The 22,868-nt window shown below is 37.2% G+C and overlaps 2 protein-coding genes across 2 annotated transcripts; both read left to right on the top strand.

Moving 5' to 3' along the window:
- Nucleotides 1-12,111: 12,111 nt before the first annotated feature.
- Nucleotides 12,112-15,556, top strand: LOC107806270 (stromal cell-derived factor 2-like protein). Its single transcript, XM_016630394.2, has 6 exons — nucleotides 12,112-12,538; nucleotides 12,810-12,950; nucleotides 13,064-13,198; nucleotides 14,548-14,597; nucleotides 14,708-14,837; nucleotides 14,937-15,556. The coding sequence occupies exons 1-6, from the start codon at nucleotides 12,440-12,442 to the stop codon at nucleotides 15,018-15,020; spliced, it is 639 nt and encodes a 212-aa protein (XP_016485880.1). The 5' UTR covers nucleotides 12,112-12,439; the 3' UTR covers nucleotides 15,021-15,556.
- A 5,593-nt stretch (nucleotides 15,557-21,149) lies between these two features.
- Nucleotides 21,150-22,653, top strand: LOC107761776 (putative CCR4-associated factor 1 homolog 6). The gene is made up of 2 exons (XM_016580051.2): nucleotides 21,150-21,480; nucleotides 21,572-22,653. The coding sequence occupies exon 2, from the start codon at nucleotides 21,686-21,688 to the stop codon at nucleotides 22,511-22,513; it is 828 nt and encodes a 275-aa protein (XP_016435537.1). The 5' UTR covers nucleotides 21,150-21,480; nucleotides 21,572-21,685; the 3' UTR covers nucleotides 22,514-22,653.
- Nucleotides 22,654-22,868: the final 215 nt, after the last annotated feature.

The raw sequence follows: 22,868 nt of genomic DNA, 5'->3' as shown, positions 1-22,868 counted from the left end.
GGCCAAAATTATTTAGGGATGCACACGCCTTTGTTAAAATGTGTGACAGGTGCCAAAGAACCGGGACGATCACTAAGAAGCACGAGATGCCGCTGCAAAACATCCTGGTAGTGGAGCTTTTCGATGTTTGGGGAATTGACTTCATGGGACCTTTTCCATACTCGAACGACCATAGATACATCTTGGTGGCAGTTGATTATGTGTCTAAGTGGGTGGAGGCCATTGCTCTTCCCTCTAATGATTTAAAGGTGGTGGTAAGCTTTGTCAAGAAGCATATCTTCACACGCTTTGGAACTCCCAGAGTGTTGATCAGCGATGGAGGTACGCATTTCTGCAACAAACTGTTAAACAATGTCCTTGCAAAGTACGGGGTCAAGCATAAGGTCTCCACTGCCTATCACCCACAGACGAGTGGTCAAGTGGAGGTTTCAAACAAAGAGGTAAAGCAAATTCTTGAGAAAACGGTGAGTGCAAATAGAAAAGATTGGGCCGGAAAGTTAGACGACGCATTGTGGGCGTATCGAACAGCATACAAAACTCCCATAGGTGCTTCTCCTTATAGATTTGTGTATGGGAAGGCATGTCACTTGCCCGTCAAACTTGAGCACAAGGCCTATTGGGTAATAAAGAAGCTGAACATGGATGGGGACTTAGCTGGAGAGAAAAAGTTGCAGTAACTCGATGAGCTCGAGGAGTTTCGATTACATGCATATGAGAATGCCAAATTGTATAAAGAGAAGACTAATAGGTGGCATGACAAACACATTCAACATCGAGAGTTCGAGCCAGGGCAAGAAGTTCTGTTGTTCAATTCGAGGTTGAAGCATTTCCCCGGAAAGCTTAAATCTCGTTGGTCGGGCCCTTTTGTTGTGGTAAGCGTGAAGCCTCATGGAGCCGTAAAGTTGAGAGATATGAGTTCAACTGGCACTTTCTTGGTGAACGATCAACGGATAAAACATTACTGGGGTGGTGACTTTGCACGTCACAAGACCTCAATGGACTTGAAGGATGCTTGAGAACATGTTGAGTCGTGTCGCGACGTTAAATCAGGCGCTGGATGGGAGGCAACCCATTGAAATGTTGTAATCGTCGTGCCACAACGGTAAATAAGGCGCTGGTTGGGAGGCAACCCAACGATAGTAGTAGTGTTTGAGTTTGAGCTTTAACTTACTAACAAATGCAGGCGACGAATGGCGGGTGAAAGGACCATCAACTAGGAGCAAACCAGGTGAAAATAAATGCAAAAATAAATGCCCAGGAGCGCGACTTCGCGCCCACTTTGCGCACAAGTTCGTGCACCTGGGCGAACCATTCTGCCTGGAACTCAGCAGCACCGCGCGAGCTCCAAAACTTCGCGCACAAGTTCGCGCGCCTGGGCGAACCATTCTGCCTGGAACTCAACAGCATTGCGCGAAGAAATGCGCGAGCTCCAAAACTTCGCGCACAAGTTCGCGCGCCTGGGCGGACCATTCTGCTTGGAACTTTTCAGGCGTTTTGTTTTTCTTTTCAGTTTTAGTTTTTCTTTTTTCTTTTTATTTTTATTTTTGTAGTTTAATTGGTCATTTGTTTTAGACACAATTATCCCATATTAAACAAAACCCAAATCCCCTCTTCCAAACTCTCCCAATTCCTTCAAAAACACCAAATTCCAGCACCCCTGCCCCCATCCCCCTCTCTCACGATTTTCAACAAGGTATGAGCCCTAGTTGTAGTTTTCTTTCTTTTTCTCTTTCTACTTTCAGATTTTTTTATGTTGTATCTTATGCCATTAGTGTAGATGTGTTTTGTGATTTGGTGTTCAAACTTGGTGAAATATGTTTTGGGGTTAGTTTGTTATAAGTGTGGGGTGGGTAGCACTTGAGTTGGGTTCTGGATGAGATTTTGTGGGGGGCCTTGTTGCAAGACACTTAGAAAAGAGTTGTGAGAGCCTAATGCCCACAAGGTGTTTGTGGAAAGGCCTCAATGAGCATGATTATGTATTTGTGACCAATTTTGCGTGTGAAGTCTGAGTAACCACATTAAGTCACACTAATTTTGTTGGGCTGAGCTAATGTGTCCACATTTTGCAGGTATTATGGCACCATCGAAAAAGCACCAAGCCACGGGTCCATCCTCAAGCCGCCGAAGGGCAGCTCATGCACGTCCCTATGACAACAACAAATTTGTCTCCCCTGAGGCTCAGACCCGTTTTACAGAAAAGGCTGCCAAGAAGCCAATTCCGGAGAGGGCATTGACATCAAAAAGGTCAAGGAACGATGCCCCCACATGTACAATGAGTTGATGAAGCGGGGTTTGCAGGACTTCATTGACGAGCCAGGGGAGGCTAATGTAATGGTTGTACGTGAATTCTATGCTAATCTACTAGAGCATGTCCATCATGTGGTCACAGTGCGCCGCAAGGCAGTGGATGCCTCCATTGAGGCGATACGCATAGCATATCAATTGCCCGACCCTCTGCCTGGGAATACTGACTTTTATGAATATGTTCAAAATCCAACCGATGCCAAGTGGGAACGTTTCTTTGATGACATTTGCGTACCAGAAAAAATGGTAGAGTGGCTGGAACATGGAGAGAAGTTCCACTCCTCCGTCTTAACTCCAGAGGGGAAGAGCTGGCTGTATGTGATTAACAGTCACCTTATTCCCTCCAAAAATACTACGGAGGTGAATGGACCCCGGGCTGCATTGATTTGGTGTTTCATCAAGGGTCTTCCCTTCGACATGGCCAAAGTAATCCACGACGAGATGTTTATCCGATGCCCCCAACGCCTGTATGGGTTCTTTTTCCCATCCTTGGTGACTAAGCTTTGCAGGAAAGTGCAGGTACCTGAAAATACTCGTGTGGACGGGCTGGTAAGAAAAAGCCACAAGATCCGACCTGGAAAGAACACCTCGGGGGCAGCCCCATCAGCAGCGGCAGGTGGAGAGGATGAGAGTGGTTCTGATGCATCAGAGGAGGAAGAGGAAGAGCAAATGGATGTGGAGGGCGAAGCGCAGACCCATGCGCCCAGCGCAACAGCTGCAGCATTGTCACGAGCAGCGTCCTCTTCAGGAACTGCCAGAGTGTCCCGGCACACCACATTGGAGCAGGAGGTGGCTGGTCTATGCACCTCCATGAATGATTTGGGCACTCGTGTGGATGCGATAGCTGACCGACAAGTCAAGTCGGAAAAGAAGTTCATGGGTTGGCTGCGAGCTTTGGGGCGTGCATGCAACGTGAACCCCGAAACCGTTTCCGACCAAGAGTGAAGCTTCTGGGAAGTCTCTTTACCTCACTGCTCTTTTAAATTTTAAGCCATGGGGACATGTCTTCTTTTTTTAAGTGTGGGGTGGGGTATTCCTTCATTGTATGTTGTATGTAGTTGTACAAATTGCCGGGTTGTTTTTTTTGTTTCATGTTGACTTGATAGTTTTTGTTAAGCAGGAGTAGTTTTTTTTGTTAATTTAGATAAATGGCTCGGCCCGACGATGGATCCCTTTCGACGGGGTTCTTGAGGGACTGAGTCGAGAAAAAAAAAACTGAAAAAATTGTAGGCTCTTCCTGATGACGGATCTTTTAGACGATTTTCTTGAGGGAAGTGAGTCTAGAGAAAACAAAAAAAAATTATTTTTTTCTTAGGTAGTGTAGCAATTCCCCCTTGGTTTTTCTTTAAGTCGCGGTTCTTTTTCAAGGGTTTAGCTTGAACTGGGCATAGGTAGTTTTTATTTTTGTTTTCTTTTTGATTTGTAGATTAGGGTAATGAGCTACGAGCTATAAAACTGAAAGAGAACCCATAGCGTTGACACACCTGAACACAATAGACACTAGAGTGTAACGCTTAGTCCTAATTGTTGAATCTCACTGAAAGTGCCTTAATTTTTATGTTTGTTACTGAATTGAATGCTCGTAGTGGAGTGTCTTGATGAGCTGATCTAGAATGAGTCTTATGCCATGTGTGGTGAGTTTTGTGTAGTTCATGTATTGTACTTGTGTCAAGAACTTGCACGGTATGTGAGTTGAAGCGAAATTTTAGGTGATGCTCGGTTTGAAAAATGATGTTAGGCTTTCTTTGACCTTTTTGAGCTTAATTGCTTATCACAAATAAAATTTGTCCCTAGTTAACCCTTTTGAGCCCTTAGACTTTTGTTTGACACCCGCATTACAAGCCTACACCCTTTTGTTCTTAATTGACATTGTTTTGATCCTTTTACCTCTTAAAGCACTTCAATTGTGAGAGGAGCGCTAAAAGAAGTAAGAAGGAAATAAGTGTGGGGTGGCTTTTGAGTGGAACCAATAAAAGGATGAAAGGTGCACTTATGTTGTAAACGAATACACCACTAGCAGAAATTGAGGGACTGAGTCGAGAAAAAAAAAGGTGATTACATTGTGTCTTGTTCCAGCTAGTGGGAATAAATTAATAGAGTGCTTAAAGAAGAAGGAAGTATTTGTGGAATGATATTGTGTGTGAATGAGAAGTGGGTTGAAGAATTTGCGCTAAAAATTGCTCATGTTATGTGTTAAAGTGCTTAGGGGTTGAGTCACTATTCCTAAATACATCATACTCATCCCTTAGCCCACATTACAACCATGAAAAATCCCCAATTGATTTTGGATCAAGCTAGCCTATATTAGTAGAGATTTACATTAAGGGCAAACTTATGGTACCAATTGCATGCATGTGACCTCTTTTGTGAGAGTGAGTGATTTCCTTGATATATGTGAGTATATGAATTGAATGTGGTGGATTGAACTCAGTTTTTGTTGATGTAATTATGAGGGCATATGATTCGTGACGGAAAAGCAAGTCTTGACTTCTGTGTAGAGTACTTTGAGGAAGTGTGAATATTGCATGGCACTTGAGAGTCGACTTTGAGGCTAGGATTGTTCACTGCTAGGCGTAATACATGTACATTGTTCTAGGTGTAATGCGTTAAGGGAAATGGTTGAGTGAAGGATTCTCTAGAGAGTATAGTTGATTACTCGAGGACTAGCAATGAATTAAGTGTGTGGTGTTGATAATAGGCGAAATCGAGTGATTTAGCTATTGTTTATGCTTCCGCTTGATTATATTCCAATGACATATTATGGTTAATTGATGAAAAATAGGCTTTAATTGTGATATGTATACATTGCAGGATGAGGAGCATGTATGATGCTTTCAAGAGGATATTGGAATGATTTATGAGAAAGAACAACCCCTCGGAGTTGAGTGCGCGCAAGGACGAGATGAAAAAATGGACGAAATCAAGCTCCAGGTGCGCGAAGAAACGCGCAAAGGCGCGCAAGAGTTCGCGCATAAGAAAGGCCGAGGCAGAATCATGCACGAAGAAATGCGCGAGCTCGCGCGTGTCCGGTCCGGAAAAACGTTATTTAGGGGTAAAATTGGAAATATGGAGAGAAACCCACTTAACCTATATAAAGTCAAGCTCGCCCAAGGTTAAATCATCAAGGGTTTTCATAGTTTAGTGCAAGAAATAGAGAGGCAAGAGGCAAAGAGGAGTTTTGACCATCAAGTTCTTCTTTTCTTCTCTTGTTTTTGCTATTTTGTGATGAAATTGAACTTATTTGGGATGAACACTAGTATGAGTGGCTAAAACCCATTGTTCTGGGGTCATGGGTAAAACATGAATGTTGTTGTTTGGAGTTTAATTTGATAAAGTGGGTTTATCATATTGGGTTGTTTATTTAATTCTGCGTTCAATTATTTTGCTGAGTAGCTAACAGTGAAATACTATCTACGAATCTTTAGTTGAACTCGAAAGTGGGAACTTTAGATTGCATATAGAATTAAATAGAGCAAGTTTTTGAACCCGGGTCTCGAGGAACGGATTCGCAATTGGGATAGACATATACCCAATTGCCTTGCTTGGTTGAAATACGGGAATTGTAAATGCGTTCTTGTTAATCTTAATTCCATAGACATATAGGCATTGAGTTGACTTGAATAGGCGATTAAGAACTCGACAGATTCTTATGAGTAATATCAACCCTGTCAATCAATAACCCAGATAAATTGATTAGTCATTATAAGGCAAGAACACAACACGATTGTTAACTATGCCTGTGACCCTGGATATCCTCTCATACTGTTTGTTACTCGAAATTGCTATTCGTTTGGTTACTTGCTTTAGTTAGATTGTTTATTTATAGTTTAAGTAGTAAAACAATTACATCTCTCTTTTGTGAACAATCTCTTGGGTAGATACAGAAATTAGGTTTGAATCAGTCAACAGTTAATCATAAGTCTTCGTGAGAACGATACTCTACTCACTACTCTATTACTTGACGATCACGTGCACTTGCGTGAGTGTTTTTGGTCGCAACACTCATATCAAACGACCCCATATAATACTACTAATAGCTTAGGGGTCGTTTGGTTTGGATACGGCTTATGCTGGGATAAGTTATACTGGTATAAGTTATGTTGGGATTATTTTTTATCCATTGTTTGATATGTTGTATTAAATATGACAATTGCATAATTTGTAAGGAGAATGTATAAGTTATACTGGTGCTAATTACCCCACTCTCTTTAAGGTATAAGTTATCCCGGTGTTAATTTTAATCCTGGGATAACTTATACCTGGTTTGTTAACCAAACGAAGTATTAAAGTGGTATTAAATTGTTATACCAGCATTATACCTTCTTATACCTCGTACCAAACGACCCCTAACAGTTATCTGTGGCAATTATTTTTCTCACCAATATATATATATATATATATATATATATATATATATATATATATATATATATATACATCACTGGCCTTCTTGTAAACAATGTTTCCACAAACAGGAGGAAAGACCAATCAATGAATCAATTTCTCGACAAACTATTTTTGAGGCATTCGCTAGCTTTTCAGCCTCTCCATTTCATTGAGGTGCCATATCAAACTCAGCTTGCCTGTGTTACATCTCTCTAGAGGCTATCCGCTTAATGATCGTGTTGTTATCATCCCATGCTTGACAAAAATAAAGGACATTTCGTCAAACTTGGCAGCCTCTGCATCTTAGATCTCTTCTATTACTCTTAGCTCAGAGACAATGGCTTTAGGGTCATACTGTTGTAGACACTCATCACACTATGAGATATGTGAAGGATTGCGTATAGATATTCATAACACGCAGCGGAAGATAATAACAATCCTAGGAAGATTTTTTCGTGTTTAAAATTTATTTACATGTCAAATATCGGATTTAAGATGTACATGGTGAAGAAAGCCTCGTTTCAGAATTTTCTTCGATAGTGCGAAGACTCTATGCGTATCCACACCGAAACAGATCATTGCTATCAACTCATTGATTAATGAAACCGGTGAACAAATTGAACGAAATATTGTGTTAAAATTTTTCTCAAAAATCTCAACTCAAAGATAGAAGAACAAGAAACACTTTTTTGTAATTGTATTTTCTCTCTTGGCTGTGTATTGCTCTCTCACTTTCACAAAATATTTTTCTTCTCAAGAATTAATAATGCGGCAAATTTTCTCTATCACCCTTTTATATAGCATCACCTACAAACCTTTTTCCTATTTGGTTGAGGTAATAATTTACTTAGGATAAAAGTTTATTCCAAAAATAAACTTTATGGAATTTCTTATGGGGAAAATTTCACATAAGAATAACTGGGTTCCCTACTTTTAAATTTTATAGCTCATATTTCAATTTACAATTAACTAGCCCCAAAATAATAGGCTAATGCTCAACATTCAACTCCAATAGGTTCTCGAAATTATTATTTAATTTTTAAAAAAGATTTCTCAAGCTTTTAAGTTAATTTTCGAATCAGTAACTGTGACTCAAATATCAATTCAACAAACCAAATCTATTTGGGTGGTGAAAATTAGATTTTTAACAAGCTTAAATATGTGGGTTTAAATTTCGAATTTGATTTTGTGCGAAATTTAGAGTTGGTGTTATTTAGACTTGTTAGAAATAGTATAAGGATGTTGTATATAAATTTTGAAGTCATTTAATGGAGATTTAGACTGATTTTGAACAAGAATTGCAACTGAAAATCGTGGAAGATGTTCGTCTATAGACGCTTGTATAAAGGTGTATAAAATTATATATTAGTGTATAAGATATGTTTATACACTTATATACACTATTATACAAGATTATATATAATTATACAAAAAACTGACTCCTTCTTCTTCCTTGCGTCTTTTTTGAAATTTAACTCAAATCACTTCAAATTTAAATTTTGAACTTCTCTTAATATTTTCAATCAATTGGAATAACACCCAATCCAAACAACTAACAATCTCAAAAAAAATTATTCTCGAAAGCAAAACTTTGAATGACCTTCAATTGTGGACTTTTACTCTTCAGTTTTCTTACATTGCAATCAAGTGATACGGGGGGAAGCAGAAATACACGGCTCCTTGAAGCATATGTAGAAGATGTGAGAAGAAGAGAGAGTGAAAGCAATAGTTGTCAGAACACATATTTAACTCCATGACTTTTAGAAGCAATAGTTTAAGAACACAAACTTTGAATTTGCTAGTGCTTTCAAAATATGTACAATATAGCTAGGTCGGGTAAAACTTAAAAATATAAACTTTTTTATTATGGTGTGAAGTTATGTGTATTTTCTTGTAATTCTTTCTTTCTTATGGAGATTTCGTTACTGCCAAACTTTATGGACTTTCCATAAAGTCCAATACCAAATTGGATTATAAAAGTCTTATTAGTATTTAATTACAAAAAAAATACAAATCCCATTTTTAATGGGTTTAAGTAGCCGACTCGTCCAATTATGGATTTTAACATAATGTCCTTACGGACTTTCTATTAATCCAATTTCAAAGACAAGTCTTTATGAATATTTTATATAACATACTTTATATTAAAATAAGTGTTAATTAATTTTTTTATTTTATATATATATATATATATATATATATATATATATATATATATATATATATATATATATATATATATATATATTAACCAAGAAATACAATTTAATTTTTTATTCAAAATAGAAAATTTCAATTTGTTCACAATACTAATTATATCCTCAATGCTAGCAAAGAATATAATACTATTTTATTTGGACTAATAACTAAATTTGTTTAACTAATTAAATTCTTTAATTTAATTACCAAACAATAAAATAATTAATCCTTTTGCAAAGATCAGAACACTCGTTAGTGTACGACCCCATAGGTTCAATACTAAGCCGGTAGTAAATTGATCACATCAATATACTAATCAAGGGTCGCGTCTAGCAACACTCCTTAACGACCAGATAGCATGAGGTATACAATTTACTCTCAAGAACCAGTAGAAGAATAATATAGTAATTCCTTATGTCCTTATAGCTCCGGGTCACCCTAGGATATGGTTTAACTGTCAAATCCTAATAGGCGACCAACTATGTGTTCGTGTCAAATATAATTGATCATTGAATGACCTAAGAAAATCTTTTATTCTTTCATTCAATTGCCCTGACCAAGGTCTTAATTTGATCGTTTATAATTCATGACAACATGAAGCTTAAACTCATTACCAAGAGTTGACAAATTCCATCTTGAACAATCACTAATTCTACAAGTATTTAATTATACCCAATATCCTTTCAACTATCACCCCAAGGCCATATGTGTCTAGTATCAAAGCACAATAAATAACTTAGCAATTACTATGACGATCTCAGGCCAAAGGAAACTCTTACATCACATTCTTCAAGAGAATATCCTATTGGTATTTTATGGTAATTCTAACAATTAGGATTATCCAACGAGTCGGTTCAATGATCATATCTCTATATGCATCATCTATCTATGTAATTTAGCTAATGAGATCAACTAATCTTTATCTCATAAAGACGATCACATAAATATTGATCTAACCGAATTAATAATGCCCAAATTAATAATCCTACGATCAAGAACAAAATTTAGATTAAATTATAAGAATCTGCACTCTCATTATCATGATCTCCATCGCGGTGGTAAGTCTCAAAATTAATCAAGGATCTTATTAAATTAATCAAGTAATTAATAATAATTATTATAAAAGAATATCAAATGCCATATATTTTTATATTAAATAACGTTCACAAAAATATGTTCAAATCATCAAATATGATATTGGATCTGGGGCATATGTACTATATCCCTAACAATCTCCCACTTGCACTAGAGTTAATAGCTCTTGTATCATTCCCAATTTCCACTTGTTCTTGCCAAACTCATTTGCGCAAATAGCTTTAGTGAATGGGTTTGCAATATTTTCCTTTCCATCAACCTTTTGAATCTCAATGTCTCCACGTTTTAATGATTTCTCTTATCAAGTGATACCTTCGCAGAACGTGTTTGGATTTTTGGTGTGATTTTGGTTCTTTTGCTTGAGCAATGTCTCCAGTGTTATCACACAACAATTGAATTGCACCTTCTATTGAAGGAACCACACCAAGTTCAGTTAAGAACTTTTTTATATATACAGCTTCCTTAGCATATTCACTAGCTGTTATAAATTCTGCTTCAGTCACTGAATCAGCTACTGTAGCTTGTTTGGAACTTTTCCAACTCACTGCACCACAATTTAAGGTGAATACATAACCAGAAATAGAGTTGTTATCATCTCTATCTGAAGAGAAACTTGCATCAGTATAACCTTCAAGTTTCAACTCATAATCTCCATAAATGAGGAATTGGTCTTTAGTCCTTCTTAAGTACTTAAGAATGGTCTTCACCGCCTTCCAATGTTCCTCACCAGGATTTGTCTGATATCGGCTAGTCACTATAAGTGCATAAGCCACATCAGGACGTGCACATGTCATAGTATACATGAGAGCTCTCACTGCACTAGCATATGGGATCCTACTCATGTGTTCTCTCTCTTCAAGTGTTTTAGGAGAATCCTCCCTACTGAGAGTAATTCCAGTGCTTATCAGTAAAGAGCATATTTTGGAATTATCCATATTATACCTTTTCAGAATGGTATCAATGTACAAAAACTGGGAAAGTCCAAGCAGCTTCCTCTATCTATCTCTATAGATCTTTATTCCTAATATATAAGCTATTTCTCCCAAGTCTTTCATGGAGAACTGTTCAGATAGCCAAATTTTGGTACTTTGTAATGCCGGTATGTCATTCCCTATGAGCAATATATCATCAATATATAATACTAAGAATATAATTGTGCTACCACTAACCTTTTTGTACACACAAGGTTCTTCTTCGCATCTAACAAAATTGAACTTTTCAATTATCTTGCTAAAGCGAATATTCCAATTTCGAGAAGCTTGCTTTAGTCTATAAATGGCGCAAAGCCGAGCGCCCAATTCTGTGTAGTGCTGTCTATTGCATTTTGAACTGTGCCTGGCTCAAACCTGGATGCTGAAAATCATACTTCTCTAAATTTTTCCGTTTTAGCTTCAATTTATGCACAATCCTTCCATATCACCTCAGATTGAGCTATACACATCAGAATATCATTATTAAGCTCGAATCACAAATATAATTTGACAAAGTCGAGGCATAGTGCAAGGCAATTTACCTGATATGGCAATAGAAAAGCAATAGAAAAGGTGGTTAGAAGGAACTGATATGGCATGAAATGCGATTTTTAGACCTATGATTGAGGTTGTAGAGTAAATTGAACTATTGTAAGAAATTTATGGCTAAACTGTTGGCTTCCAAAGTTGGTCGAAAGGTTTAACACAAGCTCTTGAAAATTTCAAACTAATTTTTTGAAGTTAAAGAAGAAAATGAACAACCTATAGAAATACCTATATCCAAATTTTAGATCACTTTGGAATCAATAGCGTAGTTTTTTCATTCTTTCAACTGTGAAGTATATGAATTATGTTCTTAAAACTTCTTAAGTAGGAACCAAATATAAACCATGGCCTCAAAAAAAGCTATTTGAGAAAATTAGCCCTTCTATAGTCATGTATTTTTTTTTTTTTTTTTGTATTTGTTTCCTGGACCTTACTATACAACGGTCCGTGTCGACCGGTTCAGTTAGTCTTCACGACACGTAGAGAACAAAATGCTCTTCCAACCAAAACCGGCCAAGTCATCAAAATTCCACGTGGAGAAAATCGATTTGCTCAGGCTGCTCCTCCAACGTGGCATCCCAACACTAAAAAAAGACTCCTTCATCGACCCAAGCGCACAAGGATCAGCAACATCGCCTGAGATTTGGAGGAAAATACAAATCCGTTTGAAATTTCATCTCAACTCATAATCGGAACGTCGTCGGAGCTCCACCGGGCATCCGCAAAAGAGCTTCATCGTGGCTCCCTCAGGCCAACAACAACAACACCAGCATCAAACTCTTACTCGAAGGAAATCAGCACCGCCGTCGACTTTGAGTCAAGCTGTAGCATCTGGCCCGAAACGAATAGTGCTCAAAGAATCCTTAGGTCAAACATCCGAATCGGATCTCGATCTTCCTTTTTGGCAAAGAACTTGGTTCATAGTGCTGCTACTTCTCATGGCAATTTCCTTCTTTGCCCTCGCCATCTTCCTTTTTCTCACCCTCGACTCGGATTACGCAGCCTCGCCTGTTTCCGCTGCCTCCGAAGGCGTCCAGGTAATCAAATATTCCTCATTATGCTATTGCCCTTCATATGAAGCGCAATATGTATTTAAATTTGTTCTGACTGATATAATTTGAGTTAGATCATCAAAAGACACTGCTCTAATATAGGTTTTAATTTTATAGCTTGTTGTATGCCGGTTTCGTCATTTGTCTTAGCTGTTAGAATATTAGGCGTCCCTGGATCTAAGTTGGAGATTACCTAATGATAATATGCAGTATTCATGTTTTGATTCTACAAACGATGTTGATTATGTTTTCATAGATTACATATGGATCCACGATTAAATTGATGCACGAGAAGACAAAATTTCGGTTGCATTCACATGATGTGCCATATGGTTCGGGCAGTGGGCAGCAGTCGGTCACTGGATTTCCTGGCGTAGAAGATGCTAACAGCTACTGGGTATGTTAGATGATTGTCTTGACTCTGGAAGTGTTATCTTCTTGCATTTTATTTCAATATGTGTTAACTTCATTATATTTGGTTGTTCTAATTGATGTGTGACCTCTCACCAGATTGTTAGGAGTACAGACTCATCCAAGCAAGGTGATCCTATTAAGAGTGGAAGCATCATCAGGCTGCAACATATGAAGACCAGGAGATGGTTGCACAGCCATTTGCATGCATCTCCCATTTCAGGGAATATGGAGGTTGGTAGACTGGTTTATTTCTCTCCATCAGTTACATGATACTTCGTCCATCTGGTATGTAGATAGCATGTTTTTAAAATCTTAGTTAACCCATGAACCTTCTTAAATTTTGGAGTTAATATTTTGGGGTATAAGAAGCAACCATGGACGATATTAGCTATGGTTTTCATATTCATCTAGCACTTGGTGCTCAAATTATTTACATTGAAGAGGAATACCAGAAAGTTGTTATTCTTTTATATATGAGCATAACATATGTGAGGTTTGATCCATGCTTAGAAATTTCTACCTGCATTTGTCCTTAGTTTTAGCATTGTAGATTCATCAACAGATAGAATTGGCACCATTATGGGAAAAACAAAACTAAGATATAGAGTGCTTAGATAACCAAAATGGAGAATGCCCTGGACTATTGGATTGCATGTTGCTATTTATCAGAAACTCCCATCACGAATTGAAAGTCAAGCCTTTTCTTTGGTTTACGTTGAGATAATGCTCACATATTGTTTTATGCAAATAGTTGTGTGGGTTCTGTGTTGTGACTTGTGAGTTAAGACACTAGGTACATCATATTCTATTGAACAATTAAAGGTGACAATTATATCCCCTATGTTGGTCCCTAACAAATATTGTAAAATATGCATTTTTTTTTCCTTTCATAGTAACATCACCAAATCAGTGTATTACATTTTCTGTTTGGTGAATGACCATGTCAATAGATTACATTGAGATGTTAACACTGAATGTTAGGTTTTCCATTATACAAATTTGTTCATAAATCTGGACTGTTTTTATATCGTTATAACTCATAACTTACAAAAACTACATATGAATTTTGGAAATAAATAGTTGTAGTTGATTATCCTTGGAAAGTAAATTGGAAGCTTAGTTGCTTATCGGAAAAAAACTTGTCATCTCAGTTCACGGTGAAACAAAATTTGCTCACAGTTGAGTTCAGTAAATATTAAAATGTCATTATGAAGGACACTAGCAATTCTAGATTCACCTGATCAATATCATTGAAGGCCACAACAATAGAATAAACCAGGTTATCAAATTCCATTCAAAATGAGGAATTCAAGGTACCCAAGGTGCTGATGATAGCTGCAAGCAAAGGGTGGTATGCTTATGTCTCTTCCTTTTTTTTGTGTGTGTGTGGGGGGGGGGGGGGGGGGCACTGCTACTATAATTTAATGCCCCTTCTATGCTCCCAATTTTGTCACATTAGCTGTATTTTTCTGATGTCTCAGCTACATCCTCTTTGTTGTATGTTTTGATATCAATAACTGCAATTGAATTTTAGTTTCTCTGGTGTTTTCCAGCTGAAATTAATTGGTGGAATTTTGCAGGTGAGCTGTTTTGGTGATGACAATGAATCTGATACTGGGGACTATTGGAAGTAAGGCTGGTTCAGTCTTTTGGATACAGTTTGACATTTGCTGCCTCCTTTGATCTTTTGGTGACAACCACCTTTTTGTTTGATCTGTTTCTTCTTTCTCCCCTTGCTAGACTTGAAATTGAGGGCAGTGGTAAAACTTGGAGGCAAGACCAAAGAATCAGGCTTCAACATGTGGACACTGCAGGTTATCTTCACAGTCATGACAAGAAATACACGCGAATTGCTGGGGGTCAGCAAGAGGTGAGCTCAACATTGTACTTGCATCCTGAGAGTTCTGTATTTTATAGTAAGTATTTTTCTTCTGCTGCATTGATAGCCTTAACACCTCCATATATGCAGGTTTGCGGTATGAGGGAAAAACGTCCAGATAATGTTTGGTTGGCAGCAGAGGGTGTGTACTTCCCCGTTAATGAAAGCAAGTAAAGATTGTTGATGGCGTGAGTCCTCTGGATTGCATACAATTTTCTTCTGCTTTTCATCTCATATGGGAGATGGCTCTGATTAACGCATCCTTGTTCATTGCCGTCATCAATTAATAGAAGCATTTTCTAACAGCATGTTAGCTGAATTTTATCAGTAGAGGTAGGCTAATTACAAGTGTACTAAATCTTTACTATAGTACTTTGTGCTGTTCTTGTTAGCAAATTTGCTATTGCAAATGGTAACAATTGAGTGATAATTCCTCCCTTCTCGATTTCCTCTACTATGTCCTATTAGTTGAGAGTGAATTTGGATCAATAATAAGAAAGAGTTAGGCGTAAAACCTCTAAAACCTCTATATCCTTTTACCTTGGGCGCTTCGGAAGGTATGAAGGTTGTGGATTAGGATAGTAGAGTAGGTAATCTAGAGTGTTCATAACAGTAGTATTGGCATGTAGTCTCGCTTTCTATTGGTAGTAGGTTTTTATGACTAATTGTTGTTTTCTTTCATTGTTAATCACCTTACTATCTTGTTTTTATTCTGTTTTTATGGCTTTGTGGTATTGTCCGTTGTCTATATTTTCATTAATGTGATGCTTATACTTTCCTGAGCCGATGGTCTATTGGAAACATTCTCCTTATCCTCACAAAACCCCACGGTGTGGGATAATACTGGGTATGTTGTTGTTGGATGAGTATCCTCACAAAATCCTACGGTGTGAGATAATACTGGGTATGTTGTTGTTGGTTGTGATTCTAGCTTTTCAAGTAGTTAGGAAGGCTAGTTATATAGTTTTTCAAACTAAGAATAAAGACACCTATATTTACCTAAAAATAAGAAGCAAGCACGTCAAAGAGGATAAAGATGATTACTCGGATGTTCAAAGGGGCAGGCTCCTTTAGATAGTAGATATTAGTAATACTTTTTAAGAAGATTGAGTTATTATGATGATAAAAAAAAATTGTCTTTTTTTTTTTTGGCTAAAGAAATTTTGTTGTTTGAGGAAGCAAATAAAAAGGTAACTGCTGGAATCTGTATGTATGATCCGGAGATGAAATGAGTCAATTATAACTGTTTAAAGGAACCAGGAAAAAGGCACCTTTGAACAATCTAAGGACCAAATATAGGCACTTGGCTGTATCTTTTTCAGTGTAATAATTCACCCCATCTGGAAAAATAACATGTAACTCCTGCTACAAACAAAGCATCTCAGATGGAGAGAATACATGATGGCTGAACTCCAGCTAATCTTGGAAAAAAGCATATTTGATGACTTTAGCTCTCACTCAGGATAGTGCAAAAACTACTGTTAAAAATTGGTGTCTGATTCAAGAACATCTCTTAGCAGAAAGTTTCTGTCAAATTCTAATTTGAAGAAACCATACAGGCTAAGCTTTAGAGAAGCAAGGTTTTTGGAATCATAAAATCTATCAGTATTAGAGCACAACTTTGAGTTCATTCCTGTAGCTGCAAACAACATAAGCATATCAAATTTTACATAACTAATAACCGCGAGACAATTATTTTTTCCATAAAAAACTACACTGATTCACTGGTGGGGAAAAGTGAAGAAATGCAAATTAAGTAAACTGTTGCAGAAGAGATGAATATAGGGAGGAGCACCTGATGAAGAGGTTCTTGGAGTACTCCTAAATTATTATCTTTCTTACTCCTAGCTTAATTATTTTTATTTATAATGTTAGACACCTCATGTGCCAGTCTATAATGTTGTCTGCTAGGAGTGCGTTACATGTTGTCAATGACCAAAGTGGTCGGGCTAACATGTGCGCAACTCGACTAATTTCATAGGATATATTTATTGTCCCACCAGCAACATGTATCATGTAACTCCAATAGCGTACGCGTTATTTTTCATAAGCAGTGTCATGATTTTAACAAGTAAACAAAAAATAATTCACTATAATATCATATTAAAAAAAATTATACTCCTATTATTTTATAAAACACAACTCAAGTATCTTACTAAATATGAATTTTTATTTTTTAAAATATACTCCATATAACCTCATTAGAAGTTATACTAAATACCTTTTTTATATATAGAACACAGTAATCACACAAAAACTCACCATTCATTCGGTTATGCAAATTGTTGTTAATCAATTTCAATGCTAATAAAGAAGATGAATGAAGAAAAAAAATAGCCAAACAACTTATAATACAAGTCAAATAATTTATTGTTGCATAAAATACGTAATTGTGACTCTTGATTTATTGGTTTAGCTATATATGTTAATGTTTAAGAGCTAAGATGTCAATGGATCAAACGTCCACATTTATTTTAATTTCTAGATGAAGCACAAAGAATTTAAAACAAAAATGAAGAATTTAGAGCAAACATGAAACTACGGAGACTCGAACTACTGACATATTTAATTTAAGAAAATTGAAGCTCCTGACCACCTATGCTACGCATTTGTTGATTTTTATTACTCTTTCTCTCTCTATATATATATTACTCTCTCTATATATGTCACACCTCCTTTTTGCGCGCTCGCCCCGAAGGGTAAAAATACGCGAGGGTTTTTTTCCAATTTAAGTGACAATATTCGAAATGAGATTATTTATTTAATTCAGAGTCGCCACTTGGGAAAGGTTTGGCTTTTGGTGTCCCAAGTCACCGGTTTATCTTGAATCCCAAATCGAGGAAATTTTCGACTTTTCCAAATGAAGTCTGCGAATCAGAAATTCTAAGTAAGGAATTCTGTTGACCCGAGGGAAGGTGTTAGGCACCCTCGAATCCCGTGGTTCTAGCATGGTCGCTTAAATTGTTATAATGGCTAAATATCTGATTTAAATACATGTTACGACTTACGTGCTTTATTAAGTTTAAACCGCTTTTATTATTATCATTTATTTTTATAGAATTGCAACGTCGTGAAAATGCATCTCGAACCACGTCACAATCAATGCACCCGTGGTCGTCGACATATTTTGACTCCGTTGAGATTTGGATTTGGGTCACATCAATGTGCACCCGTGTTTAAGAAGGTTAAATTATTAAAGGTACACCTAAAGCAACTAACGTATTGTTATTTTGGGAAGGCCGTAAAATTCGTTAAACGACCTGTCCCGAATTCTAAGTATTTTAATATATACATTTAGAGGGCCCCGCAGCTTGTGCATTTTCGTTTGTCGAGGCTCGTCTCAATTTTATTTAACCCCTAAACTGATGGAAGTTCTGCCTTTTATAAACCTAAAATCAGCCCTTTAACAGCCTGTTAGACAATCAGAACACCCCTCTCATGTGCTATTTTCTTTTCAGTTCCACTTATTATTTAAATAAAAACACACCCCCATGATATTCCCTGGCAGACTTACTTTTGAGTAAGGTTTATTATTTCTGAAACTAAAGCAGAGTATGGGCAGCAGAATGTAGTTTGACAGCATATGCTGTCAAACTATTTTAATTCAAAAAGGGCCTTTGTGCACATGTTGTGCACATGACATCAACTCAGATTGCAATTACAGACCAATCCTTAGATTTCTGAAATCAAATTAACAACTATAAGTAACTAAACTCAGTTCCTAATTGATTCAGGCAATGCTTAACAGAAGCAGGTCAATTGGTTATTGTTCGGACAACTGAAACTAATTGACGACATATGTCGACTCGACTATACTAATCATAACATGTATCATCGACACCATGATCAGACATTTAATAGTATTGAACACATGATTCGAATTGTACTGACTAAGCAAAATTGTACTCGAGGAATCAGTTAATCAGTCAAATTTGAAGTTCAGCTAATTGCACAGCACATACATACATATTATCAGTGAATAGAAGAAGGACTTAATCAAACATATAGGTTCAGGGAAGGTGGACAGGACACAGTTGGTAAAATTCAAAACACGAATTAAACAAGACATTTGGCCAACGAACAGACCTTTAATCAGCTCATGGATTAAAATAAAGAAAAAGGAAAACAAAAACACACCTTAAATCCCGAAAAATCAAAAGTCTTAGCTTGGATTCGAACAAACCCTTCTTGGGGTTGAAAGGACTTTAATCGAAGTGTTTCTCAAATGAGAAACACTTCGATTAAGGTCCATTAGACCCTAATCACTCGGCTCAAACGGACACGGACCAGGCTTGGGGTTTCTAGGGTTCGTGGATGGTAGATTTGGGACTTGGGATTCCATGGTTAGATTCGGACCAAACCAAGCATGGTTTGGTCACGAGGGAGGTCCGGGGACTATCTGGTATGAAACTGGAGTGCATCGGTGTGGATCGAGTTTTGCTCGAATCTTCAAATGAAGATTCGAGAACCTAAGGGATGATTCGAACTAAACGGTCAACAGATCCATGTTCAGGGGGGTGAGGCGGTCCTATGGTGTTAAGGTGAAGGCCACCAGCGTTCATGCCGCCGGGATTAATGGTGAGGAATAAGGGGGCGGCTAGGGTTCCGGGGTTCTGTGAAGAGGACGACCTAAGGGGGGGGGGGGGGGGTTTGGTTTAGGCGCGGGGTGAAGGGGGAAGGGTTTATATACGGGGTAGATAGTTGGGTCTGGGCTGTTAGATCACTCGAGATCAACGGCCTAGATCTAAAGATTAATCCAAACGGTGTCGTTTGGTTTAGTACCGTGGTCGGGTTAGTCCGGGTGTAATGGGTCGGGTTTATGGGCGTGTCCTGAGGCCGTAGAATGAGGAATGGATTAACGGCTGGGATTAGAAGGCCTCACACGGCGTCGTTTAAGTAAAGGATTGGCCAGATCTGGGCCGTTCCTTTGAATCTATCAACGGCTCACAGAGATGGTGCCTGTACGGCATCGTTTGAGCGTCTTGCAGAGGGCCTGGTTGGACTGGGTCGTTTGTATTGGTTTTGGGCCTGATTTCATTTGAAATTATGACCCAAATCCAATGTTTCCCTTCTTACAACTTAAAAAATAAAATTCCTAAAAATAAAATAAAATCATAACAATATTAATTAATATTCAAAATAACAATTATCACTTGCATCGACATTTAATTATACTAAACACTTAATGACAAAATACAATGAAGGATGCACACATTTTATTATTTTTTTCTTTTAATAAACGGATTACGGTTCACACGACATATAGACATATATTTTTTTTATTTTTGTTTGAATAAAACAATCATGGGAAAATCACAAATAACTAGCAAAAAATGCCACGTAAAAATCCAACAAATGTACAACAAGACCAATTGCTATTATTTTGTTTCTTTTGGAGCGATTGTTGCGTAAAACAAAAATCACGTGCTCACAAACCACATCTATGATATTACAAATGGTGGATCGTACCATGAAGAGACCGTTGGGCATAATTGATGAGCCCAAGCGGTGTCACACGTCCGTCCTCGAGTAACTCTATTAATCAAATTTTTGACAAATTGGGAAGAAAATCACTATTTTAACATGAGACCTACTAGGCCACACCCTTAATTGCAACCTTTCTTTTACTACTTTTTAATCTTTCTCTTTAATGACTTTTGGATTATAAAGTTTTGTTCGTCATTATGACGTATAAAGAGGAAGAGCAAGCGCACACTACTTTATTGGAAGAAAGACGTTTTCACGAAAATCCCCTTCTATAATTAGCTTTACAAATTGACTAGTCTTCCTAAGTATTCTAAAACTTTTATAGCCAAAAAATTGTGGGTGCTTTAAGTGTATAATAAATAAAATTGTATACACAACGTTTAAGACATGTAATAATATTTCCAATTATTTTTTAGGTAAAATTAAAAGAGTTTATTTTCTCTTTCTACTACAGCGTTTAAGACGTGTGGTTATTATTAGTATGTGTGTTTATTTTTAGTAAATGCCCACATTTCACTCTTTTCTCTTCCTTCTACATAATATCATATTTCATACTCTTCATCCCTCAAAAACCCCAAAAGAATCAAAAGCCCAAAAAATAAAAGAAAAAAAGAAAAACCAAAAACCCTTAAAAATATATATGTACGAGGAAAAAAAAAAAAAACCATAAATGCAGCCAACCAATAAGTTGTCCCCCTGTTATTACCGTAACAAACAAAGTTCCTCCAATATTTTATTCCCACAGAATATTCCAATATAGAAAAATCCAAAATATTTAGTTCTTGAAAACATTTATATACTATTTGTTTGTTTTTGGAGTAGTGAGGAGGTGGACAAGAAGGGAGGGCCCCACTCTCGTTCGCCCCAAAGGCTCATCTCTTTTTCTCCCTCTAGACTCTAGAATAAGAAAAATCCAAAAAAAATAAAAAAAGAAAAACTCCAAAAAAATAAAAAAACACTTCGATTTTGCCCTAAAATTTCAAATTCTTATTTCTCTTCGCCGCCTCATATTGTTCCTGTTCAAACCCTAATCTTACAAATCGCTCTCTCTCCACACACATAATTTATTTGTATATATTTCGGTGTTGTTGTCTCATTTTCTATCATCGATTCATGGTTGAAAGTTTGAATCTTTATTTATTGAAAGGTAATTATTATTTTATTAAAATCGTTTTTTTATGTGAAAATTTATTTTCGCGGTGGGCTAATTTAGTTAATTTTCACTTTGTTTCTTGCAGATCTGATTTTGGTTTGAGAGTTTCAAAGGAATCCGTTTTTATTCCGGCGATTGTATGGTCGGAAGTGGTGAGGGTTAATTTATCATTTGACTGAAAGTAAAATCTTCGGCGAAAATGTCGATTTTGCCAAAAACCGAGTCGATTCTCATCCGAGAGGTTTGGATTGACAATCTGGAGGAAGAATTCGCGTTAATCCGCGAAGTTGTCGATGAATTTCCATACATCGCAATGGATACGGAGTTTCCCGGTGTCGTAATCCGGCCGGTCGGGAATTTTAAGAATAGTTACGATTATCATTACCAAACCCTAAAGGATAACGTGGATATGTTGAAATTGATTCAGTTAGGGCTGACATTTTCGGATGAAAAGGGCAACTTACCCAAGTGTGGGACCGACAAGTACTGCATTTGGCAATTCAATTTCCGCGAATTCAACCCTAACGAGGATGTTTTCGCCAATGATTCGATTGAGTTGTTGCGCCAGAGTGGCATTGATTTTACCAAGAACATTGAGAAGGGTATTGATGCCAAGCGCTTTGGGGAGCTCTTGATGTCGTCAGGGATTGTGCTGAATGATAATGTGTATTGGGTTACTTTTCATAGTGGCTATGATTTCGGGTACCTGTTGAATCTGTTGACTTGCCAGGATTTGCCTGATACACAGGCGGATTTCTTTACCTTGATGAATGTGTACTTTCCTGTCATTTTCGACATCAAGCACTTGATGAAGTTCTGTAATAGCCTTCATGGTGGATTGAACAAACTCGCGGAGCTCTTGGAGGTTGAGAGGGTTGGTGTTTGTCATCAAGCGGGTTCAGATAGCTTGCTCACAGCTTGTACCTTTAGGAAGTTGAAAGAAAACTTCTTCAGTTGTTCACTGGAGAAGTATGCAGGTGTCTTGTATGGTCTAGGTGTTGAGAATGGGCAGAACAATACCCATTGAAGAAAAAAAATTAAAAATTAAAATATGAAAAAAGATAGATATGTATTACTTGTGTGTGCTGTATGATGCCACACTTCCAATGTATACTTTTGGTAAAAAGGTTTGTGGTTATTTATGATATCCACCTTATTTTGGCTTAATACTTCTTTTTTCTTCCATCCTTTTTGCTGCTATTAGTGTCAATGTGGACATGTTTAGATTTGTCAATGGTGTCATTTCTGTGCGAATGCTCATTGTTTTGCTCCAGGTATAAGAAAGATATAATTTTGAAGCTTGCATATGTGGGCATTAGCTAGTAGTTTCCAGGTTAGTTCTGATTTTCCCCCTCTGCTTTTTGTTGAGCTATGGGAAAGCG

This window comes from Nicotiana tabacum, chromosome 6 (genome assembly GCF_000715075.1).
Source record: "Nicotiana tabacum cultivar K326 chromosome 6, ASM71507v2, whole genome shotgun sequence".
In the NCBI taxonomy this organism is placed as follows: Eukaryota; Viridiplantae; Streptophyta; class Magnoliopsida; order Solanales; family Solanaceae; genus Nicotiana; species Nicotiana tabacum.
The sequence above is the reverse complement of the archived record's forward strand: the minus strand, read 5'-3'. Positions and strand labels throughout refer to the sequence as shown.

Excerpts from the sequence above, each read along its gene's own strand:
- LOC107761776 (XM_016580051.2), top strand. The coding sequence starts at position 21,686 with ATGTCGATTTTGCCAAAAACCGAGTCGATTCTCATCCGAGAGGTTTGG.
- LOC107806270 (XM_016630394.2), top strand. The coding sequence starts at position 12,440 with ATGGCAATTTCCTTCTTTGCCCTCGCCATCTTCCTTTTTCTCACCCTC. Across the intron at positions 12,539-12,809 it reads CTGCCTCCGAAGGCGTCCAG|ATTACATATGGATCCACGAT; the intron begins GTAATCAAATAT and ends ATGTTTTCATAG. Across the intron at positions 14,838-14,936 it reads TTGCTGGGGGTCAGCAAGAG|GTTTGCGGTATGAGGGAAAA; the intron begins GTGAGCTCAACA and ends CCATATATGCAG.